The sequence below is a fragment of the Equus caballus genome, chromosome 8, assembly GCF_041296265.1.
Source record: "Equus caballus isolate H_3958 breed thoroughbred chromosome 8, TB-T2T, whole genome shotgun sequence".
Classification (NCBI taxonomy): domain Eukaryota; kingdom Metazoa; phylum Chordata; class Mammalia; order Perissodactyla; family Equidae; genus Equus; species Equus caballus.
Window position 1 is genome coordinate 38,959,772 of NC_091691.1, and position 12,317 is coordinate 38,972,088.

At 39.0% G+C, this 12,317-nt stretch overlaps 1 protein-coding gene across 50 annotated transcripts in view; it reads right to left on the reverse strand.

Moving 5' to 3' along the window:
* Nucleotides 1-12,317, reverse strand: part of EPB41L3 (erythrocyte membrane protein band 4.1 like 3) — a 228,809-nt gene that overhangs the window by 40,819 nt on the left and 175,673 nt on the right. For all 50 annotated transcript variants that reach the window (XM_070220544.1, XM_070220533.1, XM_070220534.1 and 47 more), the window contains exons 4-6: nt 8,639-8,743; nt 7,406-7,448; nt 1,964-2,039 (exon numbers count right to left, since the gene is read on the reverse strand). In XM_070220544.1, coding sequence (XP_070076645.1) covers nt 1,964-2,039; nt 7,406-7,448; nt 8,639-8,743 — 224 coding nt within the window. The remainder of the gene's footprint in view (nt 1-1,963; nt 2,040-7,405; nt 7,449-8,638; nt 8,744-12,317) is intronic.

Sequence of the window (12,317 nt, forward strand, 5' to 3'; positions counted from 1 at the left end):
TGTGTGCAACTTCTCCCTGTCAAATCGTGTCACTAGGACAAAGTTTCTTGCATCTGTATTTTGTCTAGATATAAGGGGAAAATACTTGGCTACAAAATACAATATTTAAGAGTATCTAAAGACAAGTCAGTGTTCATTATAAAACAGGGTTTTATTAATAAAGTGTAGAGTAAAAGAAATCTAAAAACATATTCCTCTAACATCTTTTAAAATAATGTTTAAAGTCAAATGAATAGTCCCCAACACACTCCCTAAAATCTCCTGTTGGGGGAATTAGAACATAAAAACAGTGCTCTTAAATATAATTATTAGGTCCCAACTAGCTGTAAGGAAGCTTCATTTTGATATCCAGATGAAAGGTTTGGCAGCTTGAACAAGACAAATGTCAGGTAACATGACAGCCATGCCACTGTAAACTCTGCTCTCCATGTCCCACATGCCTGATGAGATGGTCTCTCTATAATAATGAATCATTTCTGTTTCAAGTTCTCAGTTTTTTTTAAGATAACTTCTTAGAATCCAACTGATATGAAGACTGATTTTGAAGAATTATTACCTTAAAATCTGAGAATCTCACCACTATCAGTAAACAATTTTAAGTTGGGGAAATATACAACATTTCTCTCATAATTTTGCCATATCATACAAATATCTCCACTAATAGCTGACTTCTGCTCCGTTTTTGTTCTTAAGATTCACAGAGATAATTCGAGCTGCAGAAGACTCCACGCTAAGTGCTCACACTGCAGAGCTTTACTGACACCCTTCACAGCCCAGCACACGGGCACAGCAACAAAACACTCCGTGTACCTTTCATACAAGAAACGGACTGTTAACCTGTTGAAGCTGAGGACTAAAACGAAGTCTTAAGGTCCCCTCTAAATGTGATTTTAAGCTCATGATATAGTTAAACTCTATGCAATCCAGATACAGAAATTCCTACCCATTTCAAAGGCTCTACAAACATTGCACAAAGAGAGTGAAAGGGACCATGCACTAAACTGCAAACCCAGGCACACAGGCTCTGTAACCACAAACTAGCCACGATTAAACAGTTCTTCAAAATTACTAAAAAGCATCTTTAAATAAGAAATTATAAATTTTGATTTAGTGCAAATATAAAAGTAATCCTCTGGGACTAGTTTTTTACCCTTCTCCTAATATGTCCGGTGAAATTACTTTTAAACACAGCAGGTGACTGAAACTCTGAAAAGCCTTGCCCAAGAAGGATGTGAGGCTTACACAGCAAACTGAGCGCACAGTGCACAACATCCCCTGGCCGGCTATAAACTTACTACCAGACACAGCGAGAGGCATGCGTCCCAGGGCAGAAGGCAGGGAAGCCGGGAGGACACATCCTCCCCAAGACAGCTTCATAACGAGATCCTTCACGCTCAAAGCTCAGTCACCATGCCACAATACTTTCTTCGATTCCTTTCTTAATGTCTTCTTTCCCAAACATGAATTAATCTACGTAGGGCACGGAAAGTAGACTCTTACATGGATATGTGTTTATGTGTATCTCTATGTGCACACGCACGTGTGCGTGATTTTTTAAAATAGCTGTCATGTATCAGATTGGTTATATAAAAGGTATAAGTCTCCAAAGACCCATTTTTACTCTAAGTTTTGAGGCAGGAGTGCTGAGAATCGTTGTGTCATTTAAGGCTGAATTCCATAAAATCTGGCTGTGGAGGGCGGCTGACAGCGTCTCAATTCCGCATGTTTCCCCCCAGGGTCAGGCAGAGGGAAGTATTAGCTTAGCAACAAAGACGCAGCTGTGAACAGAGACGATCTGGCCATCTTCTCATCAGAGGTTTGCTCTTGTTCAGCTGCCTCCGTGTGCCATCTCAGGGTGGATGACCGTAAGGTTACTAGATGTCAACACCTCTTCTCTGGAGAACTTAAGAGAAGCACAACTCTCCCAATATGCCTGCCTCTTTCACAGCCAACTTTCAAATACCTGGTGATATCTTCAGATAGCTGGGCAGGGTCTGGCGGGTAAAATTTCACATTAAATGAAAAGTGCCAAGCACCATCTGCAGACATAAGAGAAAAATTAGAATAAAACCTTAGAAAATCCCTTTATACTTACTATTCTAATCAATAGCTAGAACTGTCTTAACTCCAAGTACTAACACCCAGGCAACTTTTGATCATTAATGGAAAACAGGGAAGTCTCCGTTAAATGAAATCCACAGAGAAGCTGAAAATTCATCTAGTTTCTAACCATCTCCCCAGTCAAATCCTTTACTGGAGCTTCTTTTGTTTTGTTTTTTTTTTTTTTTGAGAAAGATTAGCCCTGAGCTTACTGCTGCCAATCCTCCTCTTTTTGCTGAGGAAGACTGGCCCTGAGCTAACATCCGTGCTCATCTTCCTCCACTTTATACATGGGACGCCTACCACAGCACGGCGCGCCAAGTGGTGCCATGTCCGCACCCGGGATACGAACTGGTGAACCCCAGGCCACCGAGAAGCGGAACATGAGAACTTAACCACTGCGCCACTGGGTCGGCCCCTGGAGCTTCTAACTAGCAAGGAAATTGACTAACCTCCTCCCTTTCTCAGGGACAAACTTCCGCACTTTCCCAGAGAGGAAAAAAGTGAAGGATACTCAACACAATTCTCAATCCTCAATCAGACAAGTCTGGAAACGACTGGATCTACTGCCATGAAGTTCCAGATGGCTCACATACCAACATTTACAGACATATCCCATCTCCTTTGTCCTTTCTGCTTTGTAATTACAGGTCAAACCCCATTACAACACATGTCAAGATAGTTTTATTTTATGGGAAAGGTCTGTTGGAGTGACTAAGAAGTGAGCTGCTCTATGGGCTGCTGAAAACTCTTTTTTTACTTGGGGAAATTTCTGAATAGAGAGATACTTGAATGTATTTACTGCGCATTATCAAATCCACACCTTACTAGCCCATGATGAGGATGGGTCCTCTTTACACGCTGCCATTCTTCATCCTGTGGCACCTACTTACAGTTGCTCTAGCAGGCACCTACTCTCTGACTGTCCACACGGACACTTGAAACATTATTAAGCCTTACTAAGCTCTCCATTTTATTAATACTACCTGTAATTGTGTATGGTTTTTATCATTATAAACAAGAAAAAACAATCTTTTCTTCTTTTCTACCTTGACTCTCTCCACAGGATCCCTCCTTTAACTTGTATTCATCTTGAGCTTTTCTTCTGGCCTTTGAACGCAGCAGTTTACTGAGGTCTGTGTGTGCCCTCTATGGGACAATGTATATTTCCTCCCTCCACCCAGCAGCCACGCTGAAGCACCACAGCATAGCCCTGCCTGTATTCTGAATGGGCCGCTGAGAAAGTCCCCCAGTCTCCCCAGCTTCTGTGTTGGAAGCCTGTCATCTGTGCTGCACCCCGCAGCCATGGTCTTCCTTTCACTCTGTGCCTCTGTGGCCTCACGGTCCAGCCATCAGGCTTCAAACATCTCCTAAGACTTCCAAAGGCTCTCTTCTCCCCATTATAGACTTCCGGAAACTCCCTTTTCTCCATGAGCCCTTCCCAGACATTCAGAAAAAAGGCACAGTACTCTAAGTCCTTCCCAGCTCCTTTCTTTGCATTATTTCCTTGCCTATGTGGCAAATACTTAGCTGCACAGGCTATCTATATTTCTGTCATAAATGGCATAGTGCATTTATCGATTCTAGTTCATTCTTGACACCACCATTCATATTACACTTAAAAGTTCCACATGGCAGGGGCCTACCTGAGGTGCCTTATAAAGGACTTGGCATAGGGTCACGTGTTATTGGGTACTTAATATCATTTTTAAACTGCTCATAAAATACTACTGAAACATGGGCTTTAAGAATTATAAGCCATAAAATATCTGTCAATCAAATACACTTCTAGTGATTATTTTCCCCACTGTTCTCAAAAAAAGTCTTTTGTTATTCTAAAAAGAGTCTGATTTGGTTTTCCTTTCCTATTGATTCCTATGACTTTCTGCTAAAATGGAGCCCCTCCAATGCTCGCCAAAGGCGAGGTTCGTCAGTGAGCGCTGGCTTCCCCCCAAGCAAGTGTAATTAAAACTAACGGGTTAGTTAAGGGCAATGCACTTACTGCTCCTCTATAATTTTTATCCACTTTAAAGTATGCCTTGAATCTAATGACTAGTTTATCAATGTAATTAAACAATCTCATAATAAATTCAGGGTAAAGACGCTAAGTTGGAAACTAAGAAGTAATAAAAGTATAAGAAAGATATTTCAATACAAAAATCCTCATTCTGGGAAAGTGAGTTTCAAACTATACTGGGCCTAAGAAGCATCTGAGTTGCTTGTTAAAAGCCCTCCCAGAGATTTTTATTCCAGAGATTTGGAATATGGTCTAGGAACCTATGGTTTTAATAAACCACCTTGTGGATCTAACACAATGGGACCACACTTTGAAAATCACTAATCCTAAGGAATCTACTTTCCTAAAGTTACAACCCAAATAACCACAACGTTTTACAGGACATTATTTTGCAACGGTGGGAAAGTTTAAGGAAATTACAATCTATACCATAATCAAGAAAAAACATCCAGTTAAATAAGGCATACAACTTGAAATTAACAAGAGAGGCAGATTAAAGCTCAAATACAGATCCCTGTAAAGAATCTGGTCGAAACAAATCAACCAGGAGGATGCGATCGCACAGAACGGGCTTGCGAGCTTGTATCTGCTCAGGTGATGGCCCCTTAGAAAAGGGAACCAAAACAGCTTGAATGCATTAAAACGATATTCCTGTAATGTTGATATAGGATTTTAAATCACAAATTTATGATAAATAGAAAATTGTGAAACTGAAGAGAGCTCATTCTTATGAAAAATTCTAGTTTTATTCTCCTATACCTGCTAAATCTTAAAATTTCTATATATACTCCATCTATAGCAAAAAACTACTATATATCATAAAATACAGTATTAGAAATTTTAAGATCTGGTATGCATAAAAGATGACTACAACTAGAATTTTTTCATAAGCACAAACTCTTCAGTTTCACAATTTTCTACTTCTCATATATTTGTGACTTACGATGTTTATCAGCTTGACTGCCATTCTCTTGAAGAGCTCATTCTACAGAGACATACGGGCCTGCAGCCTAAAAGGGACAGACACATCCTCCTGTTGTTTATATTTAGGACGAGGAGTGACATACAATAATTACATTAGGCGTGATACTACTTCTCTGCCTTGGTAGAAGGTACACTTTGCGGACATTTTGGTGCATGGGAAACAGTAAGGAATACAGATAAAAATACCAAATTGCATTTTTAAAAGATTCCAATTTTCCTCGTCTCCTCCTATACCGTATCCGCAAGATTGTGACTCAGTTTTCTGTATGTTGCAGTGACAACACTGCCAATCAGCGTGATAAAAATAATCCTTCACATCCCATGCTCTGATCGTCCCCTGAGCATTCTTCTCTTAGGAAGCTGGGAGACAGCATAAATGGGAAGTTCAGGACAAAAAAGAATTCCACTAACAACAGACAAGAAAATCGTCTATACAGTCTTTCTTGTAACAGTATTATGACTTATCCTTGAACATTTGATATATTTTCAAAGTGCTTTTCAATTATAAATCACCCAAGTACAAAACAGCATTTTACCAATTAGATGAATACAGAGAACTTCATGCACACAAAATGTTATGATCTATACTCAGTATATCTGCTTTCAATGACTCCATGGAAAGATTCTCTGAACATATCCACCATCTTCTACTTTGTATAGGGCTCTCCGGGGCCAAAGGAAGGGGCGTTTTCACTTATCACAACTGTGGCTGTCTGTGATTTCAATCCCAATTTATTTCTGTCAAACTACTTAATTATCAAGTTTCTGGTTAGTGAATACACCAAATTTCTTTCAAAAATATGGGAAAGATGCTTTAGTTGTATAATCAGCAGACTCTCTAATATCTCGAAATATGGTGACTTTTTTTTCCTCTTTTGAGATATTATCTAGTATTAAACCATTTCAAACTGCTCACTACTAATTATATTAGTTCTTGATGTCTTTTGATATCTCAGCACATTCAAAGGCAATAGAAAGATCTGCTCTCTCTTTTAATAGTAAACTGTTGAAAACTTTAATGGGAATGATGTTATTAACAAACTGGTCTTAAATTTATTCTTTAACTAGAATTAGTTGTTCAGGAAAATTAATCTAGATTTTACTGATAAAAAAATGAATGACTTAAAAAAATTAACTATTTAGTTAAAACTATACAGATTATCCACGTTTATGGTAAAAGCAAGAGCTACAGAAAGGGCGGAAGCCAAACTAAAACGTTCCCCCTCAGCCCCTACAGTGCAGCGCCACCGCTGGAGGTGGTTACTGTGCACATTGTCCGTGCTCTGCCAACAGCTTCCACACCTGTACGTGCATAACTTTTTACAAACAACATGACTTGTTTGTCTCACTAATGAGAGGAAAGACATATTTATTCCACCTCCTTGTATTTAATAGCTGCCTAGTGTTTCAAGGTATGGCTAGTCCATGAGTGATGTAACCATCTCTCTATAAACAGATATTTCAGTTGCTTCTAGTTTTCTGCTATTGCAAATACTCTTATAATGAACTTTCACACATGTACATACACGCACATTTTCTTCTCTTATACAAACTGGATAAATTTCTGCAAGTAAAATTAGGGGTCAAAGAATAAAAACATTTTAAATTTTAATAAATACTGACACCAAGTATCTTCTTAAAGGGTTGTACCAATTTATACTTCTACCAGTTGTGTACATAACTGCCAGTGCAAGGTATTACTAAACTTTTTAAATCTTTGCTGGGTGAGAAATGTCTCACTTTAACTTGCAGGTAATTGTTAGTAAGATTTAGCACCATGTCTAGTACTTAGCTGCTTCAATTCAATTTTGTGAGTTGCTCATGCAACTGTTTTGTCCGTTAGGAAATATGCATTTCCTAACTTGCCTTTAGGGACCAAGAAAAGAGCCTGTCACCAGACAGTACACCTCAGTCTGAGTGGTTATTCCACTTCTAAACTATTAAACGACTATTATTTTTAGCTCCAGTTTTACACTTTTGTGGCAGTTAGGCTTAATATAACGCTAATAATTAAGTTTGGAACTTTTAAATGATTGTCAACTGGAGCACCCCTTGATTAAATCATATTTCACGTCTGTGTGCGGGCAGGGGGAAGGTCAAATGCCATAGTCCTTTTATTCCCAAGTTGTGATGATTAAAAATGGGTATCTGAGTTAGACCAACCTGCCAAAGACAAAATTTGAGATCTTAATCTCTTTCAAAAAACTGTATTCACACTAGCCATGAGGATATGGGCTACCAATCCAGACAACCCTACTCTCTGAATCTTCACATCTCCATATAGAATAACCCAAAAGAACTTACTTCGAATCTGTTTTTTGATTTCCTTAGCAGGGTCCAACCAATTCTGAAAAGGAAACGATAGATGCATTTGAATCAGAGAAGAATAAAAACGACTTAGTGTTGATCAGGGAGAGACATGCACTGTTATATCTGAGAGTGAGCGGCTGCTGCAAGGCCCTCCAAGCTGGGTCCTTCCCCCACATCTGCTGCCCCTTCACCAGGTCCTGCGAGGGCCCAGGCTCTGGTCTCATGAGAAAACGTGTGTGTGCACCATTCATGCCTAACAAAATTCTTTTCTTTTACATTGCCTTCAGGGATTCAAGCTAGCACAGAAACACAGGAGGAAAAGATGGTGGATTCTACGTTCACACAAGTTACTAGAATAAACTAAAGGCACACGTAACCTGACAGAGTGATGTCCTAGCCATCCAGTCTCACACAGTGGTTGCAGGGGTTAGTGAGACAAAGCCCTGCAGAGACTGCATCGCTCAGGTGTCAGGGTCCACAGGGGTATGACACGGAACACTAAACACCTACTGACAGACTAGACAAAGCGTCAGCTCAGCAAATGAGCCATCTCATATTCCGACTCGGCAAGAACAGGAAAGCACAATAAGATGTATTAAGAATAGGACAGCAAACAGGGAACGTTTTCTATATAAGTATCAATGCATTTGATTTTCAGTGGCTCACATCCACTGAAATATATCATCCTCCAAAAGCACCAAATAAAATGCTTTCCTGGAACCATAAATAACTCAGGCATGAAAAACAAACAGTGACTTACTATTTTCAGGTTATTGAAGATTAAAGAAGTTGTCAACAATTTCCTTCATGCAGAGACAAGGTGAGTAACAGCATTTAGAGACTCAGAGTAGTAAATGTGGAGTGTGAGGGAAGGTGGAGAAAATGACTTTGCCATCAGTTTTAGTTTACCTTCTTGCAGGAATGAGCAGTTCACAGCATAATATCTTGTATTGCTTTTTTTTTTTCTTTTTTTGAGGAAGAAGCCCTGAGCTAACATCCGCTGCCAATCCTCCTCTTTTTGCTGAGGAAGACTGGCCCTGAGCTCACATCTTGTGCCGATCTTCCTCCACTTTATATGTAGGAGGCCTGCCACAGCATGGCTTGCCAAGCGGTGTCATGTCCGCACGTGGGATCTGAACTAGTGAACCCTGGGACCCCAAAGTGGACCGTGCGAACTTAACCACTGCACCACTGGGCTGGCCCCTTGTACTGCTTTTAATCACTCACCTTCTGGTTTTCAGCATCTCGATATGTAAGCCCAAAGTAATCTTTTTCTAGCAAGTTCAGATGTTCACATACTTTATCAAACAGCACTTGGCCTCTGGAGCGTTTCTGTGGAAAACAAATCAGAAAAGCAACTTAACACACACAAAAAAGTTGTATCAATTGCCATGAATAAAAATGGGCAAAATTTAAAATATTGCTTGCAGGCTGGCCCCGTGGCTGAGTGGTTAAGTTCGTGCACTCTGCTGCAGCAGCCCAGGGTTTTGTTGGTTCAGATCCTGGGCAAGGACATGGCGCCGCTCATCAGGCCACACTGAGGCAGCATCCCACATGCCACAACTGGAAGCAACTGCAACTAAGATATACAACTATGTAGGAGGGGGGATTTGGGGAGATAAAGCAGAAAAAAGATTGGCAACAGTTGTTAGCTCAGGTGCCAATCTTAAAAATAAATAAATAAATAAAATAAAATATTGCTCCAAAAGACCCTGAATTGCTAAAGCAATCCTGAGAAAGAAGAACAAAGCTGGAGGCATCACAATCCCTGACTTCAAAACATACTACAAAGCCACAGTAATCAAAACAGCATGGTACTGGTACAAAAACAGATGCATAGATCAATGGAACAGAATTGAAAGCCCAGAAATAAAACCACACATCTATGGACAGCTAATCTTTGACAAAGGAGCTGAGGGCATACAATGGAGGAAAGAAAGTCTCTTCAACAAATGGTTCTGGGAAAACTGGACAGCCACATGTAAAAGAATGAAAATCAACCATTCTTTTTCACCATTTACTAAAATAAACTCAAAATGGATCAAAGACCTAAAGATTAGGCCTGAAACAGTAAGTCTGCTAGAAGAGAATATTGGCAGCACACTCTTTGACATCAGCTTCAAAAGAATTTTTTCGGACACCATAACCCCTCACATAAGGGAAACAATAGAAAGGATACACAAATGGGACTTCATCAGGCTAAAGAGCTTCTTCAAGGCAAGGGAAAACAGGATTGAAACAAAAAAACAGCCCACTAAGTGGGAAAAAATATTCACAAGTTATTTACCCGACAAAGGGTTAATCTCCATAATATACAAAGAACTCACACAACTCAACAATAAAAAATCAAATAATCCAATTACGAAATGGGCAGGGGACATGAACAGACATTTCTCCAAAGAAGATATACGGATGGCCAATAGACACATGAAAAGGTGCTCATCATCACTAATCATCAGGGAAATGCAAATCAAAACTACACTAAGATATCACCTTATACCTGTTAGAATGGCAAAAATATCCAAAACCAAGAGTGACAAATGTTGGAGAGGCTGTGGAGAAAAGGGAACCCTCATACACTGTTGGTGGGAATGCAAACTGGTGCAGCCACTATGGAAAACAGTATGGAGATTCCTCAAAAAGTTAAGAATAGAAATACCTTATGACCCAGCCATCCCACTACTGGGTATATATCCTAAGAACCTGAAATCAGCAATTCCAAAAGTTCCATGCACCCCTATCTTCATTGCAGCATTATTCACAATAGCCAAGTCATGGAACCAACCTAAGTGCCCAGCAACTGATGATTGGATAAAGAAGTTGTGGTATATTTATACAATGGAATACTACTCAGCCATAAAAAAGGACAAAGTTGCCCCATTCACAACAACATGGATAGACCTTGAGAGTATTATGTTGAGTGAAATAAGCCAGACAGAGAAAGACGAACTCGGCATGACTCCACTCATAGGTGGTAGTTAACATATGGACAAAGAGAACTGATCGGTGGTTGCCAGGGGAAAGGGGGGTGGGGGGAGGGCACTAGGGGTGAAGTGGTGTACCTACAACATGACTAATAATAATGTACAACTGTAATTTCACAAGGATGTTAACTTTCATAACCTTAATAAAAAAATAAAATAAATAAAAAAAATAAAATATTGCTCGCTGTAACTGTTCAATAAGCGATACTCAAGCATGAACACTTGGCCATCTCTCCATGTTAACTAGTAAAAAGGCTCAATAAAGCAGACCTAAACCAACAGAAGTAGCTGGGGAAATGATATGGTGCTTGGAAGCCTCACATATCTTGTGAAATATAATATCCTGACAGTGAAAGGAATATTAAAGGACCAACACAAGCCATGTTTCAGAAGGCCCAAACTCAATTGCCCACATTATCAGCTTCTGAGCCTGGGAAGAACTAATCCTATTCCTTGTCTTAGACATCCCCTTAAAACGCTCTATACCAGTCCTCACCTAGAAATTCAGCTGCAGATCACTTTATAAAGCCAGTTAAACTAGCTACGTTAGTTTATTTTTCCCACAAATTTTAGTTTTGTATTATAGTGTTCAACTTTCTCTTAATTTCTTTTAGAGAAAATCCATCCTATTAAACAGAACAAAATGTTCATTAAGTTTAAAGATTTAGTTATCATTTATAAATATAAGTTACAGATGTATGTGCTATATTTTTGGCCATAAAACAGTGATTAGGAGAAGGAAAAAGGTAGTCTTCCGGGGAAAAAATCCATCAACTGAATTTACTGCGTTCTCCGATCCCTCAAAGGTCTCTCAAGGTGGCCTGAGTGAGACGCTTTAACTGGCAACAATTAAGCTAAACTAATTTCTGTTTGTGTAGTACCAACACTTCATATCTAATATATTAAGCCTATTTGTCTTTAAAATTTAATAATAATAATGAGAAATATGAAAAACTGATAAACATTGTGCATATCAAAATAGTAAGTATTTGCAAGACTTGTAAGTGGGGTGTATTACTGTGCAACCATAATCAGATTGGAGATTAATCACTCAGTCCTCGAAAGCATGACGGTTTAGGAAAAAAGATCAATATACAATAGAGAAGTAAAGCTGAATTGCAGCTAGCTAAATCAACCATGTATTTAAAAAAAGTTTAATGTATGAAAATAAATTACATGTTAGCAAAGCTACATAATAACATTGCTCAATGGATATGAATAAATGGTGTGACAAGGAAATGCTGCTCTATGGTTTACATCTTTTGCATATAAATAATAGCATGTTATTTCTAAATAATGCTTAACAAATGATAAAGTTTTAAAAAAAATTGGTTCTTCCAGTGCTTCTACTGATGTTATCTTCAGTTTACAGACAGGAACAGAGGGGTTCAGAGAAGTTAAGATGAGAGAGGCAGTATCACATAATGGCTATGTGCAGTGGCTTTAGCAGATAAACCTGGGTTTGAATCTTCACTATGTCCCTTGCAGCTAAGTGAGCCTCTCTGTTTTTCCCTCTGTAAAATGGGTATGATATCACCTAATTCTTTGCAATGGATGACATTAAAATAAAACAAAGTATTCAAACCTATCCAGTGATGGCATATGTCAAGCATTCCGCAAACGTCAGCTGTTATAGCTCAAGTAACTGCCAAATGGCAGGATACGTAACATAGAACTTATACATTTTTGCTGTAGGAGCATGTATACAGCCCCTTGTGGTGCTAACACACGGCTTTAGTATTAACATGTCCTGCTCTTTCTTTACATATCAATTACCTGCTTACTACCTAGTACCTTTAGCTAGATCATAATATTTACACAACCCACACAAATACACATCAGTGTCTGGCCAAGTACTTTCTCAATGAGCGAAAATAAAAAACAAAACAAATACAAATAAACACTTTTCTTCACAAAGCCTC